The sequence below is a fragment of the Pinus tabuliformis genome, chromosome 9 (assembly GCF_031772625.1).
Source record: "Pinus tabuliformis cultivar Carrire ecotype Pingquan chromosome 9, CPIR1, whole genome shotgun sequence".
Classification (NCBI taxonomy): Eukaryota; Viridiplantae; Streptophyta; class Pinopsida; order Pinales; family Pinaceae; genus Pinus; species Pinus tabuliformis.
Window position 1 is genome coordinate 1,738,733,573 of NC_142307.1, and position 19,648 is coordinate 1,738,753,220.

General features: G+C 39.3%; 1 protein-coding gene across 1 annotated transcript in view; it reads left to right on the top strand.

Annotated features, from left to right (window-relative positions):
• Positions 1–13,211, top strand: part of LOC149155655 (kinesin-like protein KIN-14I) — a 102,118-nt gene extending 88,907 nt beyond the window's left edge. The window contains exons 22-23 of the mRNA XM_089445864.1: positions 12,476–12,747; positions 12,852–13,211. Coding sequence (XP_089301990.1) covers positions 12,476–12,747; positions 12,852–13,038 — 459 coding nt within the window. The 3' untranslated portion in view covers positions 13,039–13,211. The remainder of the gene's footprint in view (positions 1–12,475; positions 12,748–12,851) is intronic.
• The last annotated feature ends 6,437 nt before the right edge of the window (positions 13,212–19,648 follow it).

The window sequence follows — 19,648 nt, forward strand, 5'->3', positions numbered from 1 at the left end:
TTACATCAAAAGTCATCATCCAACAAACTTACAAAAAAAAGGTTATATCATCATCATAGCCCCTCTTTTATCTCAAAATTAGGAAATGTATCCAATCATCAAGTGTGTCCCCTATCACATATCCAACACATGAAGTACATGTAGTGTGAAAATTCCTTAAATCGGAATCCCTACTGCAACAACTAATGATATTTCTCCTAGTTGTTAGATTTACATGAACAAGTTATTTGTTGTTTCCTATGGCAAACATCGAAATACATACACTGTAGCCTACACCAATTAAATAATATGCCGAAACAAGAAATTGAACAATAGAGAAAGATACAACACAAATGACACAATTGTTTTTGGACAAACGTACTCGGAAAAACCCAATGCGGGAAAACTAGTGCAAAAAAGATGAGGGTTTTTATTATTAAGCTGAAGTTATTTCTGAATACAATCTCTGGATGCCTTGTTGGCAATCCAGTACAGAGAATATCACTCTACAAAAGAAATTAGTGAGATTACCTCACTCTACACTACAAGTCTTGGCTAATTCGGCAGCTGAACCAACGAGTTCCCCGACTACTTCTGCGTTGCCCTTGCGTGGGCCTATGTCAGCCTCTAAGGCACTACATCACCTTTGTTGGGAATAGATTTTGCTTCTTAGGGGCTGATTCTAGCCCTCTCGACTCATAAGCGTCAACCTCCTCATCAAATTTGAACTTCTTCGTGAAAGCTTCTGCGTTGATTTGCGTGGGGCCTGCGTGAGCCCTTCCTGGCTCTGTGTTAGCCTCTTTGGCCTCTGCGCTGCCTCCTCTACGTGTCTCTCTGCCTCTCTGCTGAGTATTCTTGGCTCCGGAGAAGATCCTCCAGCGAAAACTCCCTCTGCCCCTCTTTGCGTGATCACTACAAATCACAGCGCTGCCTCTAGCTTCAGTAATTCGATCTGACTGATCATCTCGATGTGTGTTTTTCCAAGTGACCCTCAAGCCTCCTTAAATAATCTCTTCATTGACATTCAACGACTTAGATTAGAAGCTAATCAATGGCGAAGATCATTTCTTCTTGATCCTTGTCTTCTTCTAGAAGTTACACCCACAATTTATATTAATCCCCTTTAATTATTTTATTTTCCTAAGTTTAGATTTAGGGTCCCTTTAAAAATAATTAATTATTTTAATAAAACTGTTTTTGGGTGGAATTTCCCAAAACGCTTTCTGGGTTCTTTGGAATACATGTGCCCAAGCCTCCTTGCAAAATTTGAGACTTAGAGCACATCTGATGCTACTAGAAATCAACACTCCCTCTTAGCGAGGAATGTGCTCTATCAATGCCTCCCACTGAAGCATCACACTGACTTCATATCATCGTCCTCGACGTTGCTGATGTCTGACATGCTGTCCATCAACCACTGCGCAAATGCTGCATTTGTACTGTTGTTAAGCCTGCCACTGTCAACACTGCATTCGTACTGCAACTCCCTCTGAATTTTTGCATCTGTGCTACTGCTAGAACTGCCATTGCCAATTGCCTCTGCACTACAAACTTTTGCTGCTACTGCATCAACAACAGAAAAACATCCCAAATTACTGAATTAACTGTGTTCAGTATGATACCATGTGAATGTTGGGACCTGACTGCTACTAGTCTCTGCACTGACCCTCTGAATGTTTTGCGCTGTTGTTGCCCTCTGCTCTATGCCATCTACACTGCTGCCAACTCAACTCTGTGTTGTTTATTCTCTAGTGCTCCTAGCCACTACAATTTTCTCTCCGACACTCCTCGACACCATCCGACACTAGTCCATTCTGTTACCACATAACTGGGCTCCCGTAGCAAGGTATTGATCCAAGAGGTGGGCTCCTCAAGGATCCTGCCCATCTGTAGCTCTTTCGAACTACAACTCCAAAACATCCCACCACCCTCCTAGAGGTATCTCCGCTGTCATGGTAAACTCCTCCTCCTCAATCTTCGTAGGCGCAACCTTCAGATCGTGCTTCTCATCCTTGTCCTTCTTCCTAAGAGGGCACTAAGTAGCTTAGTGACCCATCTCACCACACCTGAAGCACTTTATCTTCGAGACATCCTTCTTACGTCTTTGCTGCTCCTGCTGCCATTTCGATGCAAGGGCTACATTATCCTGCTCCTCCTTGGGCTTCGACCCACTGCTGCTACTTCCGTCAAGTTTACACTTGACCAAGTCTCTCTTAAGATCCTCTTGCTTGAGAGCTGCCCACATCTCATCCTAATTCGGCAAAGTTGCCTTGCCTAGGATACTCTGGACAAAGACTTGCCACTCATATGAGACAAAATTGAGGGTCAATCTAACCAAGTCTTAGTCTTGAGGTGTAGACCCCACAACTAACAACTCATCACTGGTCTCCTGAAGCTTCGTGAGGAATGGATCCACATGCTCCCCCTTCTGCATCTGAGCAAATCTCAACTTATGCTCCAAGTACATCTTCCGATGATCGAAAGACTTAGACAAATACTATCCAAGATCAAGTCTTCCTCGATCTCCAGCTGCAATATCTTCGACCTCCCAGTTAATCCGAAATTTTTCTGCCCAACAACTGCTGCAACTGCTGCCTCCTCTCTAGAAGACTTCGATCCCCCTCTAACTGCTCTTCCCTTGACTTGATATGGATCCTAGGGCTAGTAGGAAACCCTAAGAGACCTTCGCTTGCCTTCTTGCTTCCAAAATTGAACCTTAGACTTCCCTAGTGCAAAAACCCTAACTTCGCATTCCCAAAAGAATGTAGAGAGACCTAAACACTTCGAGTTTCCTTATCATTCTCTTCGTTGCACTTCCTTCTTCGACCCTCTGCTTCTCCCTTCTTCGCATGTGATATGATTGAGAGAATGATCCAAATGGATGACGAGTTCCTCGTATATATAGGTTTCTTCAAGGGTGAACGTTGCTCTTCATGTAGGCCAACTTTACAGCTCATTAGGCCGACTTGATCTTGGAAGTATTTTGACACTTTCAAGACAAAATAATTTTTTCTTTACAATATACAATGTGCCCATAGGGTCTTCCATATATGACAATGACTCTTATACCTAGGACAAACCCTAGAAGCACTTAATGGGTGCTTGACCTATAAAATAAAAGAACTTGAGCATGAAACCCATGCTTCAATAATAATAATAATTTTCTTTTCATTTTATATTTACAAGAATACATTTCATACTAATGAAGATTGAACCTAGTTACACATATTTTCAGCATGCAAAAAGGTTAATGCTCAAATATAACTGGAGTCCCTTTCCAAATAGTTACGAAGAACTTAAATCACCATGAACATGTGTGCCAATGCTGGGTGCACTAAAGTGTTCTACCATGTCAATAAAATATGTTCTTGCGTGCAAAACTCCACCATGTTTAAAACAAGACATAAAGCCCAACTTAAGGTGCACTACCACCCATGGATTTTTGCATCAAAAGTCATCATCCAACAAACTTACGAAAAAAGTTTATATCATACCCCCCCCCCCTCCCCATCTCAAAATTAAGAAATCCATCCAATCATCAAGTGTGTCCCCCATCAGATATCCAACACATGAAGTACATGTAGAACATCCCCTCCTAATGACAACAACATCATATATCAACACAACAGACCTTTACTCGCTACATTTTCAACGCATTTGTGGGTTAACTAATTTTTGCAATGTGTGTTTGATTTTTATTGTTTATTGCCGTTGCATATTTTTAATTCTAGAAGTTAAAGTGATTTTATATTTCGATGATTCGGTTATTATTTGGATAAATAAATAATAAACTGGGGGTAAATTGTCGTGAGAAAATAAATCTGGCTGACATTAGAAATTTAACAAGGAGTCCACAAGATGCTTGCAACCAATCAACATGTATGAATCTTGAGGCAACCAACCTCTAGGGATCAACGGGATGCCAAGTAGATGGAGCGATCCACAAGAAAAGATGTGGTCAATTCCCAAAATACCAAGTGGCCAATCTATTAACCTTAATCTGTATAAATAGATTAATTTAATTTGAATAAATCAACCTGAACATGCTTGCTGAAAGGTTAATGCTCAAATATAATTGGAGTCCCTTTCCAAATAGTTACCAAGAAATTAAATTACCATGAAAATGTGTGCCAATGTGGGGTGCACTAAAGCGTTGTACAATGTAAATAAAAGATGTTCTCCCTCGCAAAAATCCACCATGTTAAAAACAAGACATAAAGCCCAACTCAAGGTGCACTAACACCCGGGGATTATTACATCAAAAGTCATCATCCAACAAACTTACAAAAAAAAGGTTATATCATCATCATAGCCCCCCTTTTATCTCAAAATTAGGAAATGTATCCAATCATCAAGTGTGTCCCCTATCACATATCCAACACATGAAGTACATGTAGTGTGAAAATTCCTTAAATCGGAATCCCTACTGCAGCAACTAATGATATTTCTCCTAGTTGTTAGATTTACATGAACAAGTTATTTGCTGTTTCCTATGGCAAACATCGAAATACATACACTGTAGCCTACACCAATTAAATAATATGCCGAAACAAGAAATTGAACAATAGAGAAAGATACAACACAAATGACACAATTGTTTTTGGACAAACGTACTCGGAAAAACCCAATGCGGGAAAACTAGTGCAACAAAGATGAGGGTTTTTATTATTATGCTGAAATTATTTCTGAATACAATCTCTGGATGCCTTGTTGGCAATGCAGTACAAAGAATATCACTCTACAAAAGAAATTAGTGAGATTACCTCACTCTACACTGCAAGTCTTGGCTAATTCGGCAGCTGAACCAACGAGTTCCCCGACTACTTCTGCGCTGCCCTTGCGTGGGCCTATGTCAGCCTCTAAGGCACTACATCACCTTTGTTGGGAATAGATTTTGCTTCTTAGGGGCTGATTCTAGCCCTCTCGACTCATAAGCGTCAGCCTCCTCATCAAATTTGAACTTCTTCGTGAAAGCTTCTGCGTTGATTTGCGTGGGGCCTGCGTGAGCCCTTCTTGGCTCTGTGTTAGCCTCTTTGGCCTCTGCGCTGCCTCCTCTACGTGTCTCTCTGCCTCTCTGCTGAGTATTCTTGGCTCCGGAGAAGATCCTCCAGCAAAAACTCCCTGTGCCCCTCTTTGCGTGATCACTACAAATCACAGCGCTGCCTCTAGCTTCAGTAATTCGATTTGACTGATCATCTCTCTGTGTGTTTTTCCAAGTGACCCTCAAGCCTCCTTAAATAAACTCCTCATTGACATTCAACGACTTAGATTAGAAGCTAATCAATGGCGAAGATCATTTCTTCTTGATCCTTGTCTTCTTCTAGAAGTTACACCCACAATTTATATTAATCCCCTTTAATTATTTTATTTTCCTAAGTTTAGATTTAGGGTCCCTTTAAAAATAATTAATTATTTTAATAAAACTGTTTTTGGGTGGAATTTCCCAAAACGCTTTCTGGGTTCTTTGGAATACATGTGCCCAAGCCTCCTTGCAAAATTTGAGACTTAGAGCACATTTGATGCTACTAGAAATCAACACTCCCTCTTAGCGAGGAATGTGCTCTAGCAATGCCTCCCACTGAAGCATCACACTGACTTCATATCATCGTCCTCGACGCTGCTGATGTCTGACATGCTGTCCATCAACCACTGCGCAAATGCTGCATTTGTACTGTTGTTGACCCTGCCACTGTCAACACTGCATTCGTACTGCAACTCCCTCTGAATTTCTGCCTCTGTGCTACTGCTAGAACTGCCATTGCCAATTGCCTTTGCACTACAAACTTCTGCTGCTACTGCATCAACAACAGAAAAACATCCCAAATTACTGAATTAACTGTGTTCAGTATGATACCATGTGAATGTTGGGACCTGACTGCTACTAGTCTCTGCACTGACCCTCTAAATGTTTTGCGTTGTTGTTGCCCTCTGCTCTGTGCCATCTACACTGCTGCCAACTCAACTCTGTGTTGTTTATTCTCTAGTGCTCCTAGCCACTACAATTGTCTCTCCGACACTCCTCGACACCATCCGACACTAGTCCATTCTGTTACCACATAACTGGGCTCCCGTAGCAAGGTATTGATCCAAGAGGTGGGCTCCTCAAGGATCCTGCCCATCTGTAGCTCTTTCGAACTACAACTCCAAAACATCCCACCACCCTCCTAGAGGTATCTCCGCTGTCATGGCAAACTCCTCCTCCTCAATCTTCGTAGGCGCAACCTTCAGATCGTGCTTCTCATCCTTGTCCTTCTTCCTAAGAGGGCACTAAGTAGCTTAGTGACCCATCTCACCACACCTGAAGCACTTTATCTTCGAGACATCCTTCTTACGTCTTTGCTGCTCCTGTTGCCATTTCGATGCAAGGGCTACGTTATCCTGCTCCTCCTTGGGCTTCGACCCACGGCTGCTGCTTCCGTCAAGTTTACACTTGACCAAGTCTCTCTTAAGATCCCCTTGCTTGAGAGCTGCCCACATCTCATCCTAATTCGGCAAAGTTGCCTTGCCTAGGATACTCTGGACAAAGACTTGCCACTCATATGAGACAAAATTGAGGGTCAATCTAACCAAGTCTTAGTCTTGAGGTGTAGACCCCACAACTAACAACTCATCACTGGTCTCCTGAAGCTTCGTGAGGAATGGATCCACATGCTCCCCCTTCTGCATCTGAGCAAATCTCAACTTCTGCTCCAAGTACATCTTCCGATGCTCGAAAGATCAATGATATAGCGTAGACAATGCATCCCACATCTCCTTAACAATTCTAGCAGACCACATGATCCTTCACTCTTTCGAGTATCATTCTTTTCGCCTTCGCCATCTCAGCTTGGTACTTCTTCAACGGATTTGGATCTGCTGGTTCAGCCACCATGTTGTCGACATATGTCTTGAAGGCATGCTCATCTAGAAGGAATAATGTTTTAGCCTTCCAGATGACATAGTTGGATGCTCCGCCCAACCTATCCTGATCTCTCAATCCATTGGATGCCATCTTTGCCACAAATGTCGAAAATCTCCTCTTTGGTTCTTAGTGTTGCTGCTTAGCCAATAACAAAACGAACTTCTTGGCGGGAGGTCTTACTGAGGAAGAAATTCCCTCAACTGTGCTTCTTCCTTCTCTTCTGACATCTTTCAGCCCAGTCAAACGACCTGCAGAAAAGACTGCCTCCCACCAGCTTCTCCTCACACTAAGGTTTTAGCGCTGCTCCCTTTGCCCCAACAGAATTTCGAACTGGGAGTCCTTCCTCTCTGTCGACTCACCCAGAGAGAGACTGCCTCGAAAATCAGCTCTTTGGCTAGGATTGCGCAAACCCTTTGGGGTTTCGAATTGCTGCCTCCTGCAACTTTTTTGATCTCCCACTTTTTCTCAGCACTGGGTTCTCTGGCACTGTTTTTCTTGCTTCACTTGCAATGCTTTGGTACCATGTGGAAATTCGAGAATCCTCACCCGAATCTACCACTGCAACAACTGATTAAACTTCTCTTATTTGTTAATTATTGAAACAAATAATTTACTGTATCATGCAACAAATTTCGAAGCTAATACAACAACAACCTTCACTTAATTAATTAATTTGCCCAAAACAAGAACAAAACAATAGAGAAACATCCACGAGTGACACGATGTTTTTTGGACAAACATCCCTGAAAAAACCAATGTCGGAAAACCGATGCAACAGATTTGAGGGTTTTTATTAGTAAGCTGAAGTTGTTTCTAAATACAATCTCTGGATGCTTTGCTGGCAATCCAGTACAGAGAATATCACTTGGTAGAAGAAGTTAGTGAGATCACCTCACTCTACACTGCAAGTCCCCATTGATTCGGCAGTTGAACCAACGAGTTCCCCGACTATTTTTGCACTGCCCTTGTGTGGGCCCGCGTCAGCCTCTAAGGCACTACGTCACCTCTGTTGGGAATCAATTTGCTTCTCAGGAGTTGATTCTAGCCCTCCCAGCTTAGAAACATCAGCCTCCTCAGCAAATTCAGACTTCTACGTGAAAGCTTTTGCGCTGCCCTACGTGGGGCTTGCGTGAGCCCTTCCTGTCTCTGCGTCACCCTCTGTGGCCTCTGTGCTGCCTCCTCTGCGTGTCTCTCTGTTATCACTCAGGTTGTTCCTTGCCTCCTGAAGGGAATACGACCAAGGTAACCACTAACCAATCTTTTAGCTGCAGATTCTAGCCAATCTGCAACCAGAGAGGGCTCTCTCTTTGTAATTTAGCTTTGTTTTTAAGTATTTTAGGCTAGTTATGGTGTACAGGGTTTTTGTTTTAAGTTTATTGGTTGGTGATTTTCTCTCTAAGTTGCGCTGTAAATTCTGAGACTGTTTTAATACAAAAGCTGTTGAAGTTCACTGCTGCTAACCGTCTGGATGTGGATTTGATGTTCTGAGACCTGCTACAGAATTCTTGTGTCATTCTATGGACCAATAAGTTATTCTAAACTGTGTTTTATATTTTCTGTGTTTGCAAATTTCACATATGTTCCATAATCTTGATAACAGAGAAGAAGAATAGCCCAGGATTTGTTTAAACGCACCCTGAGTTCAATCTCTGCTATTAACCATGTTATCACTTAGGTTGTTCCCTGCCTCCTGAAGGGAATACAGCCGAGGTAACCACTAACCAATCTTTTAGCTGCAGATTCTAGCCAATCTGCAACTAGAGAGGGCTCTCTCTTTGTAATTTAGCTTTGTTTTGAAGTATTTTAGGCTAGTTATGATGTACAGGGTTTTTGTTTTAAGTTTGTTGGATGGTGATTTCAAGCAGAGCTGGGGTGTAAGTCTAAAACAGTCTGTTCCATTGGGCAGATGGAGTCAATGATGGTGTACTGCTGAAGGTGTTTCTTGGGGTATGGTAATGCTACAGAGCGAGATAGGCATTCATGGAACAATTTTCAAATCTGGAAATTGATGGAATGAAGTCAGGGAATGAAAGGCAATCAAGAATCTTTCATTATGCTGACAGAGGAAAAGTATATGAATATTGTCCAGGAGCAATTAAGAATTCCTAAACAGTATTCAAAATGAAGGAATTAGTGCAAACCTGAGCAGTTAAGAATTCATATTTATGACTAATTCTGAAGAAAACATGGTTAATAGCAGAGATTGAACTCAGGGTGCGTTTAAACAAATCTTGGGCTATTCTTCTTCTCTGTTATCAAGATTATGGAACATATGTGAAATTTGCAAACATAGAAAATATAAAACACAGTTTAGAATAACTTATTGGTCCATAGAATGACACAAGAATTCTGTAGTAGGTCTCAGAACATCAAATCCACATCCAGACGGTTAGCAGCAGTGAACTTCAACAACTTTTGTATTAAAACAGTCTCAGAATTTACAGCGCAGCTTAGAGAGAAAATCACCAACCAACAAACTTAAAACAAAAACCCTGTACATCATAACTAGCCTAAAATACTTTAAAACAAAACTAAATTACAAAGAGAGAGCCCTCTCTGGTTGCAGATTGGCTAGAATCTGCAGCTAAAAGATTGGTTAGTGGTTACCTCGGCCGTATTCCCTTCAGGAGGCAGGGAACAACCTGAGTGATAACACTCTCTACCTCTCTACTGAGTATTCTTGGCTCCAGAGAAGATTCTCCAACCGAAACTCCCTCTGCCCCTCTGCGTGATCACTACAAATCACAGTGCTGCCTCTAGCTTCAGCAATTTGATCTGACTGATCAACTCTTTGTGTGTTTTTCCAAGTGATCCTCAAGCCTTCTTAAATAATCTCCTTGTTGACATTCAACGACCCAGATTAGAAGCTAATCAAGGGCTACGATCATTTCTTCTTGATTCTCGTCTGCTTCTAGAAGTTACACCCACAGTCTATATTAATACCCTTTAATTATTTTTTTTCCTAAGTCTAGACTTAGAGTTCCTTTAAAAATAATGAATTATTTTATTAAAACTGTTTCTAGGTGGAATTTCCCAAAACGCTTTCTGGGTTCTTTAGAATACATGTGCCCAAGCCTCCTTGCAGAATCAACATGTAGAACATCCCCTCCTAATGACAACAACATCATATATCAACACATCAGGTCACTACGAAACACCAGCAACAACATGAAACATCTACCTCATAACATCATCATCATCTAACTGCGCACATGGGGCTAGCCGCTAGACTATCATCTATATCTAAGATAAGCATATATACCATAACATAATGAGAGAGCATGCTCTGATATATCAGGAAATATGTACAAAGTGGTTATCAACAAGGCAAGCACATATGGGATCTAGCCTATTACACAATGACCTATGAGGTCACTTATAGACCTATTACACAATGACACTTGAAAACTCTCACACAAAAATACTCAGTCTAGAACTACCCTTGTACAGTAAACAAAACTTTACGTTCCCTGATTCTTATGTTTCGGAAGTCAACTTGCAAGTATATTGTTTGGATATAGAATCTTTGGCAGTTAAGCAAATTTTGTATCCTTATCTTCTTCGGATTTGACACTTCTTTAAACCCGTCCTCTTCCTTTGTGCCTCTGCATCCTAGATCAAGTGTCCGGTCTATCTATGCCCTCCACATGGTGTTCACTCTTGCCTGTGCCCATATAATTTTGTGTACTATCATATGGATAGCCACATACCTTGTTCAATTGTGGCCTTTGAGAGCCTTCTGCTGACTTGTGCGTGTCCAAAATTTGAGCAGCTTAAGCTTCGATTTCCTCTGGTACAAAATAGTACATGTTTTTGTTCTACAAAATTCAGAAATAATATTACTAAGACCACAAACTTTATAAATATTCATTCTCGAAAGATTATTTGAATTGGGTTTTGGTTGGCTTTCAATTTCTAAATAGTATAAAATACCTCATATTGGCCTGGAATTCTAGAAGCAAAATATCCACTGTTAATGGGGAAGCACCCCGTTGTGTGGGGAGCATGTCCCTGATGTTTCAACAGTTCTGAGGATTTTTGAGCTGAGAGAAATAAGGTGCATTCTACAGTCAATTATTGAAGAGATTGGAATGTCCATCCATGTCTGTAATTCTGATGTCAACAAGTTGGCCCAATATAAATAATACAATAAAAATTAATCATATGAACTATTGGAAGAGAAAGATCCTGAATCAATTAATGCATTGCAAGAGAGAGAGAGAGGAGCACATAATGTATCTTTCGAATACCTAATCTTTTAATGACTACATTTATTGTTTTTGTCCCTAGCAGGGTAAACCTACCAGGCACTTTCTCTCATTCCCAGGATAGTAGCATAGGTAAACTGGATTCTTGCATTATTTATTCATGATAACATCACTTTTATTACGAAGAGTCTTAAGTAATCCCTAATTAGGACCAGTATATCTGATACATAGCATTCTGAAAAATCTTACTCTTTATATTGTCAACAGTTCTGAGGATTTTTGAGCTGAGAGAAATAAGGTGCATTCTACAGTCAATTATTGAAGAGATTGGAATGTCCATCCATGTCTGTAGTTCTGATGTCAACAAGTTGGCCCAATATAAATAATACAATAAAAATTAATCATATGAACTATTGGAAGAGAAAGATCCTGAATCAGTTCTGTTTGGCACCAATTCTGGGTTGCATGATATCGATTCTGTTTTACCAATCTGTAGCATGCATATATATATATATGGCACACCTGTATAGATCCATCTTAACTAAGGTTCTTTTAGTCTCTGAAAGATTTGCATCTAGTTTATTTTTTTTGATCCCTCTTGGTGCTTAATAGATCTGGAGTCGATGAATCTATGCTGGTCAGAGGACCACCATATGTGCCTACAAATCCAATGAGTATTTTATATCTTAACTCTAGAAAAAACTGCAATGAGAAAGGAGGGGGTGGAGGTCATATTATATATGTCTCAGTGACTGGTCCAACATTGAAAGGTCTTTAGAAAATGTTTAGATGGGGCACTAAAAGAGGATTGTTAAGATGGATTTATGCTGGTCAGAGGACGGCCATACTCGCCTACAAATCCAATAAGCATTTTATATCTTTAGATATTAGTGCAATGAGGAGGAAGGGGGTGATGTTCATATTATTTATGTCTCTACTACCGGTCCAGCATTCAAAGGTCTTTAGAAAATGTTTAGATGGGGCGCTCAAAGGAGATCTCTGATCCACTAGTGTGATAGTTTCTTTGACTTGCATAGGCTGCCGTCTTTAGAAAATGTTTGGATGGGGCACTCGAAGGAGATCCACTAGTGTGATAGTTTCTTCGACTTGCCTAGGCTGCCAAACATGGCCATTTTTGTGCATCATCATGTATTATTCCTTTTTATGTGCAGAATCTAAAGTACGTTTGATGGGAATCCATTCTGTCAACTGTTCTCATTAGAGAGGCATTTCTCCTGTATAATTGTTTTGTCTGTTTTGTTGAAAAGAAGTCTTGCTTTAGCATTGAAGATTTTAAGTGTTTGGAAAGTTGCTATCTTATGGTTGAATTCTTTCCTAGTCTTGATGATTTTCTATGTTCTAAAATTGCAAACATTGACTGGTGCAGCTAAGCTTTGTTGATCTTGCGGGCTCTGAGAGGGTGAAGAAATCAGGATCAACAGGCAATCAATTGAAAGAGGCTCAAAGTATCAACCGGTCTCTTTCAGCCCTGGGAGATGTTATTAGTGCACTGGCTTCTGAAGGGCAGCATATACCCTACAGAAATCACAAGCTCACGATGCTTATGAGTGATTCACTTGGTGGCAATGCCAAAACACTGATGTTTGTAAATATATCCCCAGCAGAATCCAATTTGGATGAGACCCATAATTCCCTTTCGTAAGTGCCTAGTACTTCTAAGTGACATCTGCTCCATTTCTTTCTTTTGAAAATAAAGTTCAGTTTTTCATTCGCTAATATCACCTTTACATGTTTTTTATTAGATATGCTACCCGAGTTCGCTCAATTGTAAATGATGCAAGCAAAAATGTGACCACCAAGGAAGTTGCTAGGCTGAAGAGAATGGTGGCTTACTGGAAGGAGCAGGCAGGTAGAAAGGCAGATGAAGAGGATTTGGAAGAAATCAGTGAGGATCGCAATACCAGAGACAAGAACGATGGACGCTCGTAGACAGATTCTAAACTTGCAGAGTGAAATGTTTTGGTCCTGTTGAGATTAGTTGTCTGAATTCATCGAATTGTAGCAAATCTAAATTGGTTTCTTTCAATGCTTTAAACCATTCAACAGCTCTTGGCAGGGAATGTAGCTGGGCATTGACCTGTAGTGATTTTCTCCCATCAAAATGTGCTTCAAGCACTTGTAGATCCTCTCTTATAATATATACAATGAAGGTTTAGTATAAGCTTATCCCTTTAGCTTTTCACATGATTGGGAGTTGTTGGTCCTCATCTGGAGAAGGGTTTTAATGATACTGAAAATCTTCAACTGAGGGCGTCTACATGTTGCCATAACGCTGTCATTTTTATCATGAAAAGAGTGGCATGTGACTGGCTTCACCTTCCAATTCCTGGCATTCCAAGTTGCCGTGGTGGATATCAAATGTAAAGGGTGTGGTATATGGCCCAAGATTACCAGTTTATTGAGTTGTATACATTCTATTTTTGAGGGCTCTATAATTCTTTGCCATTAATATTAGCCCATGCATGTTAAGCAAGCCTTTTCCATCAATGGAAAATATTTGTTTTGTGAAAAAAACAAGAACTAATCTGTTACTGTAAACTGGAGGATCTGTGATTGTGCCTGCAAGTGACCCGAAGCATACCATCTTCAATTATTTTGTACATTCAAGAAACAGTGAGATCCAATTTATTCAAATGCAAGATGGGTTGGGTATTGTTTTATTTTAGTTTTTTGACGTTGCCTTTGTATATGCCCTTAAAGTAGCAAAACCACTATTGGAAGACTCAGTAATTACAGCTCACCGGATTGCACAGCTTCAATTGATAACCTTTCTTTTCAAACTGGATGCCTTGTAATGAAAAAAATGTTCCGAGTTGAAGGCTAAACTTCTATAGTTATTTGTTAATGTTACTGCGATGAGATATAAACAATGTAAATATTATCTATAGAAACAGCATGGACAATTTTATGTAGCCATTATTTGAGGAACTGTGCTTGTATTAGGGAGTCAAAATGTAACAACTCTCTTGTAGAGCATTACACTGCATTTTAACTGCAATTTACACACACAATAAAATACCCTACAGAAATACAGTGCGGTTTGTTTCCTTGTATAAGTGCATTTATTGTTTGGGAAGGATTTTCCTTGGACAATCATTTTGTAATTGTTTGTTAGTTCTTTCATTTGTTTTCGGTTTATCATCTGCAACCATTTGTTTCAATTTTTATGTGCATTCTTCTCTCACTGGTTAGTGTAAGAAGTGTATTCAACAGCGTTATTTCTGTTCAAGATAAAGTTTTTTGATTTAGTCTTGGTTTTAGTGGGAGTTTGCATAGAAAGATCCCTTGTTACGTGGAAGGAATGATGATGATGCTTAGGTTAAAAATGGAGAACTTCAACCACATTTTTCTCATTGGTTACTGTAGAAAGTGTATTGCACACCTCTATTTCCTTTCATTTGGTACTAGATCCTGATCACCTTGGATCCATGATGTTAGGGAGAGTTTTTTTTTGGTTTAATCTTGGGTTGATTGGGAGCTTGCATAGAATGAACATGTGTCACATAGAGATGATTAGCATATGTAGATTAAAAATGGAAGTTTAATGGCATTAACTTTGCAGGAAGGAAAGAAACTGTTGACGGAGGGTCTTCTCTTGAATTAAGCTGTATGGGTTGTAGTATATGGAGCCAAACCCGTTGGTATAAAAGATGGAGAATGGGTGACATTGCAGAGAGGTAAGAAGCCTTGTTGGGCTTTGTTTGGTCAATTTTATATTTTTATTTAACGTTTCTGAAGAAAAAACTACTACTTTTTGGAAGAAGTTGGGAGATTTGTACTAGGTATATCTTTAGTTAATAAACATCTTCTGCACAAAATAATTGTTCACTTTGAGAATGGGTGATGGTGATTTTGTCATTGAGCCCCTGAATGCATTCAATACTATTGCGAGCCAATCGATCTCAGTTGGATTGAAGATGGACGAGGGGGATCATTGTATGGCCTTCTGTGTTTTTTGCCAGATTCATAGGACAACTTGGTAATGGTCATTGGAAGCATTGCAACGAATTTGGCGCTTGATGAGGTTGTGGTTGCTTTATTTTCGGAGATGAGGTGGAATGTATTTGAATCCACTAAGAAAATCAAAGAAGAAAGGCTAGAAGAGAGAAAAGGGTAGATCCAAATCTTAGGGGAGACATAAGTTTCATGGAAAGTCCAAGGAAAAATGTTGGAATTGTGGCAAGGTTGGGCATTGCACAAGAGACTCAAGGAAGAGAGAAAAATAATAAGGAAAGAATGATTTTGTTAAGGAGTCTTAAAAATATTCTAATGAGAATGGTAGAGATGCCTTTGTTGGAGCTTTGAAAACCCATGCAAACTGAGTGCGTGGTTGATTGTTAGGGCCCTGCCCTAACCCCCATATGTTGATATTCTATCAATGTATATGGTTACCTTCATTGAATAAGGCCCAATAAATAATTAGTTAATGTTCACTCATTGTAAAAAAATATGCTTTGTTAAGAAGGCTCAAATTAGTTATAGTCTCATTATAAGTGGGTCCATATGTAGTTGAGAATTGTTATTGCATTTAGAGCATTATTCTTGGAGGTTGCCACCTTGAAGAGGCAAGTAAACTCAAATCTCCACGTTTCTAATATCAAAGAGATCTTTGTTGGAGTTTATCTCTTTTTCCTTTTTTCGTCTTAGATTTTGCACTACATTTTATGTGACGATCTTTGTTGGAGTTTATCTCTTTTTCTTTTTTCCCTCTTAGGTTTTGCACTACATTTTATGTGATATGTAAAGCTTTTTCTTTAGCATGAAGTGTAAGAATTTTATGGCACAAATCAAGGGATTTATTTTAGTTTATTTTTTATCTTTTATCTTCCTTTTGTTGATTTTTGATGGAAAAGAGAGGATGATAACATTCAGGTTGATTTTTGAAACTTCTTTTGTAGAATTTGGGGAATCTAGGCGGAGAGAATTCCTCTCGAAAGAACACCCAATTTCAAACAAAAATTGATCAAAGTAGAGTATGGAAGTGGATATATCATTGATTTAAAATCAACATTTTTTGTTATGATCCTTGTGCCTTTTTTTGGTTGGCAAATGATTTACATTATATTAACAACGATGGATTCCATAAGGTACAAACATATATGCATGGAGGGACATGGACTAAAGGCTCCACAAAGAGAAGCAGAAAGACGCCCATATGCCCCAAGGAGGGGAAACTAGATAAACCTGTTATGAACCAACTCAAGAAAAGATAGAAAAGATAGATCAACGCCTTAGAATTCAGCCTCTTCGAGGGGGCAAACTCCTTACATTACATAATTGAACAATTCTTGGATGATTCAAATGACAAAACCTCCTTTCTATATATAGGAGTCTAAGGAGTTACAATATAACCTAGCCGACCTAACAATAATAATATAAAGCCACAAAAATAACAATAGATGGATTCTATGAGGCACAGTAATAACAATATGGGGATAATAGGGGCACAACAATATTAATAAGGGATGCAACTACAATATTAATGGGGTAATCACTAGTATTATAGGGACCCAACATGCCCCTCTCTTTCAAAAAAGTGTTGTCCTCAACGCTTGAGTAGTTCTAGATGCTTCTGTATAAAATTCTCATCCTCCCATGTTGAATCTTCAGCGGATAAGTTCTTCCACTTGATAAGATACTCCGAAATTGATCGATTTCGTAGCTGTCAAGTTCTTGTTTCTGTGACTGCTTTCGGTTCCAATATAATTTTTCTTTCCTTGTCAAGTTCTGGCAATATTGTTGAACTGAGAGCTTGTTGCCTATAACCTTCTTTAAACATGAAACATGGAAAACTGGGTGCAATCGAGACGTTGCAGGAAGCTCCAATTTGTATGCCATAGTACTAATCTTTTGCAACACCTTGTACGGACCATAATATTTTGGTGATAATTTATTATCCTTCTTAGCTTGTTTGAGGGACATTTGCTTATATGGTTGTAGCCGTAGGAATACCCAATCACTTACATCAAAAATTCTTTTGCTGTGATGTTGATCTGCCTGTTGTTTTATTCTATTCTGTGCCAACAAGAGGTTATCCGTTAAGAGTTGGAGGACTTGTTGTTGATGTTCAATGTGATGTTCCACTGCTTGAACCTTAGAATTTTCTCTTAAATATGATGTGATGGATGGTTGCTGATATCCATAAAGTGCCATAAATGGGGTCATTTTTGTTGTTGTATGGAAGTGTGTGTTATACCACCATTCAGCCAGAGGCAACCATTTGATCCATTGTGTCTGTTTATAAGATACAAAACAATGAAGATATCCTTCCAAACCTTTGTATACGATCTCATTTTACCCATCAAATTGAGGAGGATAAGATGAGCTATGAGCTAACTGAGTATCAAGACAAGAAAATAATTCTGTCCAAAAATTTCCAGTGAAAATGGGATCTCTATCACTTACAATAATCTTTGGGTTTCCATGTAGCTTTTGAATTGTTTCCATAAATGCAATAGATACTGTACTGGCTTTAAATGGATGTGATAATGCACAAAAGTGTGCATACTTGGTAAGTCTGTCAACTACCACCATGATGACACTCTTTCCCTCAGACTTGGGTAACCCTGTGATAAAATCCATTGAAACCTCCTCCCAACGTTGGCTTGGAATGGATAAATGTTGTAGTAGACTCGGGGTCTTAATTGTTTCAACTTTATTTTGTCGGCAAACCAAACATTCTGCCACAAACTTTTGAATATCTGATTTAAGGCCATCCCAAAAAAATTAATTCTTAACCCCGTGGTAAGTTTTTAAAAATCCTGAGTGCCCTCCTAAGGGAGAAGTGTGCAGTTCCATAAGAATCTTTTGTTTTAGTTGGGAATTCTGACAGAGGTATAAGCGATCTTTGTACCATAAAGAATCATTTTGCCAGCTAAATGTATCAGACGTACTGGAATCTTGTTGTAACTTTCGAATAAGTGCCCACACTTCTTCGTCATTCTTCCATTCCTCCCTTGCTTCGTTTATCCAATCTGGTTGGATAATAGAAATGGTGCACAACAATGCTTTCACGTTCTCATCCTTTCTTGAGAGTGCATCTACCACCACATTTTGCTTCCCTTTTTTGTAGATGATTTCAAAGTCATAACCCAACATCTTTGTGACCCACTTTTGTTGCTCTTTAGAGGATAATCTTTGTTCTAAAAAGTATTTAAGGCTATCATGATCTGTTTTTACCTTGAAGTGTCTTCCCATTAGGTAGGGTCGCCATTTTTTAAGTGCATGGAGTATTGCCAACATTTCCTTCTCATAAATAGCTTTGTGTAAAAACTTTCCATTGATTGGACGACTTTCAAAAGCAATGGGTCTTTTATCTTGCATTAAAACAACACCAATTCCATTTTCTGAAGCATCACATTCCACAATAAAGGTTTTTGTGAAGTCTGGTGTAGCTAAAACCGGTGCTTGGCACATTGCCTCTTTAAGATGTTCGAGGGCTTTGTTGCTTCTGGAGTCCATGAAAATGCATCTTTCTTCAATAATGTTGTTAGAGGCGCTGCTATTCTCCCATAATTCTTAACAAACTTGCGATAATACCCTATCAACCCGATAAATCCTCGTAGATGCTTTATGGATGTGGGGAATTTCCATTCCTTAATGGTTTTAATTTTTCTAGGGTTTACCTTAACTCCTTCATGAGATACAATATGACCTAGATATTCCACCTCTTGTACTCCAAAGAAACATTTTGATATTTTTGCATATAATTGTTTCTCCTCTAATAGTTGTAGCACCCTGTCAACATGTTCAACATGATCATTCCAAGACTTGCTGTAGATTAGTATATCATAAAAAAATACTAACACAAATTTTCTAAGGAATGGTTTGAAAATGGAATTCATCAAATCTTGAAATGTTGAAGGTGCATTGGTAAGGCCAAAAGGCATGACCAAAAATTCATAATTGTAGAAATTTTGAATAATATGACACATATTCAACAGAGATTATCCTGATCATACAATTTAAGCGGAACATGTATAATACATAATCTTCTCTACGTTGATCATCAAATTACAGAAGCAGAAACATCCACAGGCACACATAGAAGCATCAATCAAACTCATAAACACAGTATGTATCCCGGGGAAAGCATCTCGCTAAAAACCCCACACTATCTGTATATTATATTGATTGAATCATGTAACAATACAAAGCATAATACTTCTCACAAGTATCTCCACCTGTTACACACAATACAGCTCAGATTTGATCTCCAAATCTCTCCCGCTGCTTGCCTGCCTCCACTGCTCAAACCTGCTCGAGAACTGATGAGAATAGCTTCCCAAACTCGATTTTACACTGCAAAATAGTCACCCACACTATGTTGGACGTGAGCAACAGCTATAATATCATGAAGATACGTGAGCAAACTCATTGGCATACTCAATCCTTTGATTGTGCAAATCATCATGCACAACTATAGTCACAACTGATAGCAATCTGATCCTCTAACACCTGTCCCTGCTGAACTGAACATGCACTGACATGCAACTGAGTTAACTGATGTATTCTATAGTTGCATTATGAGTTAATAACT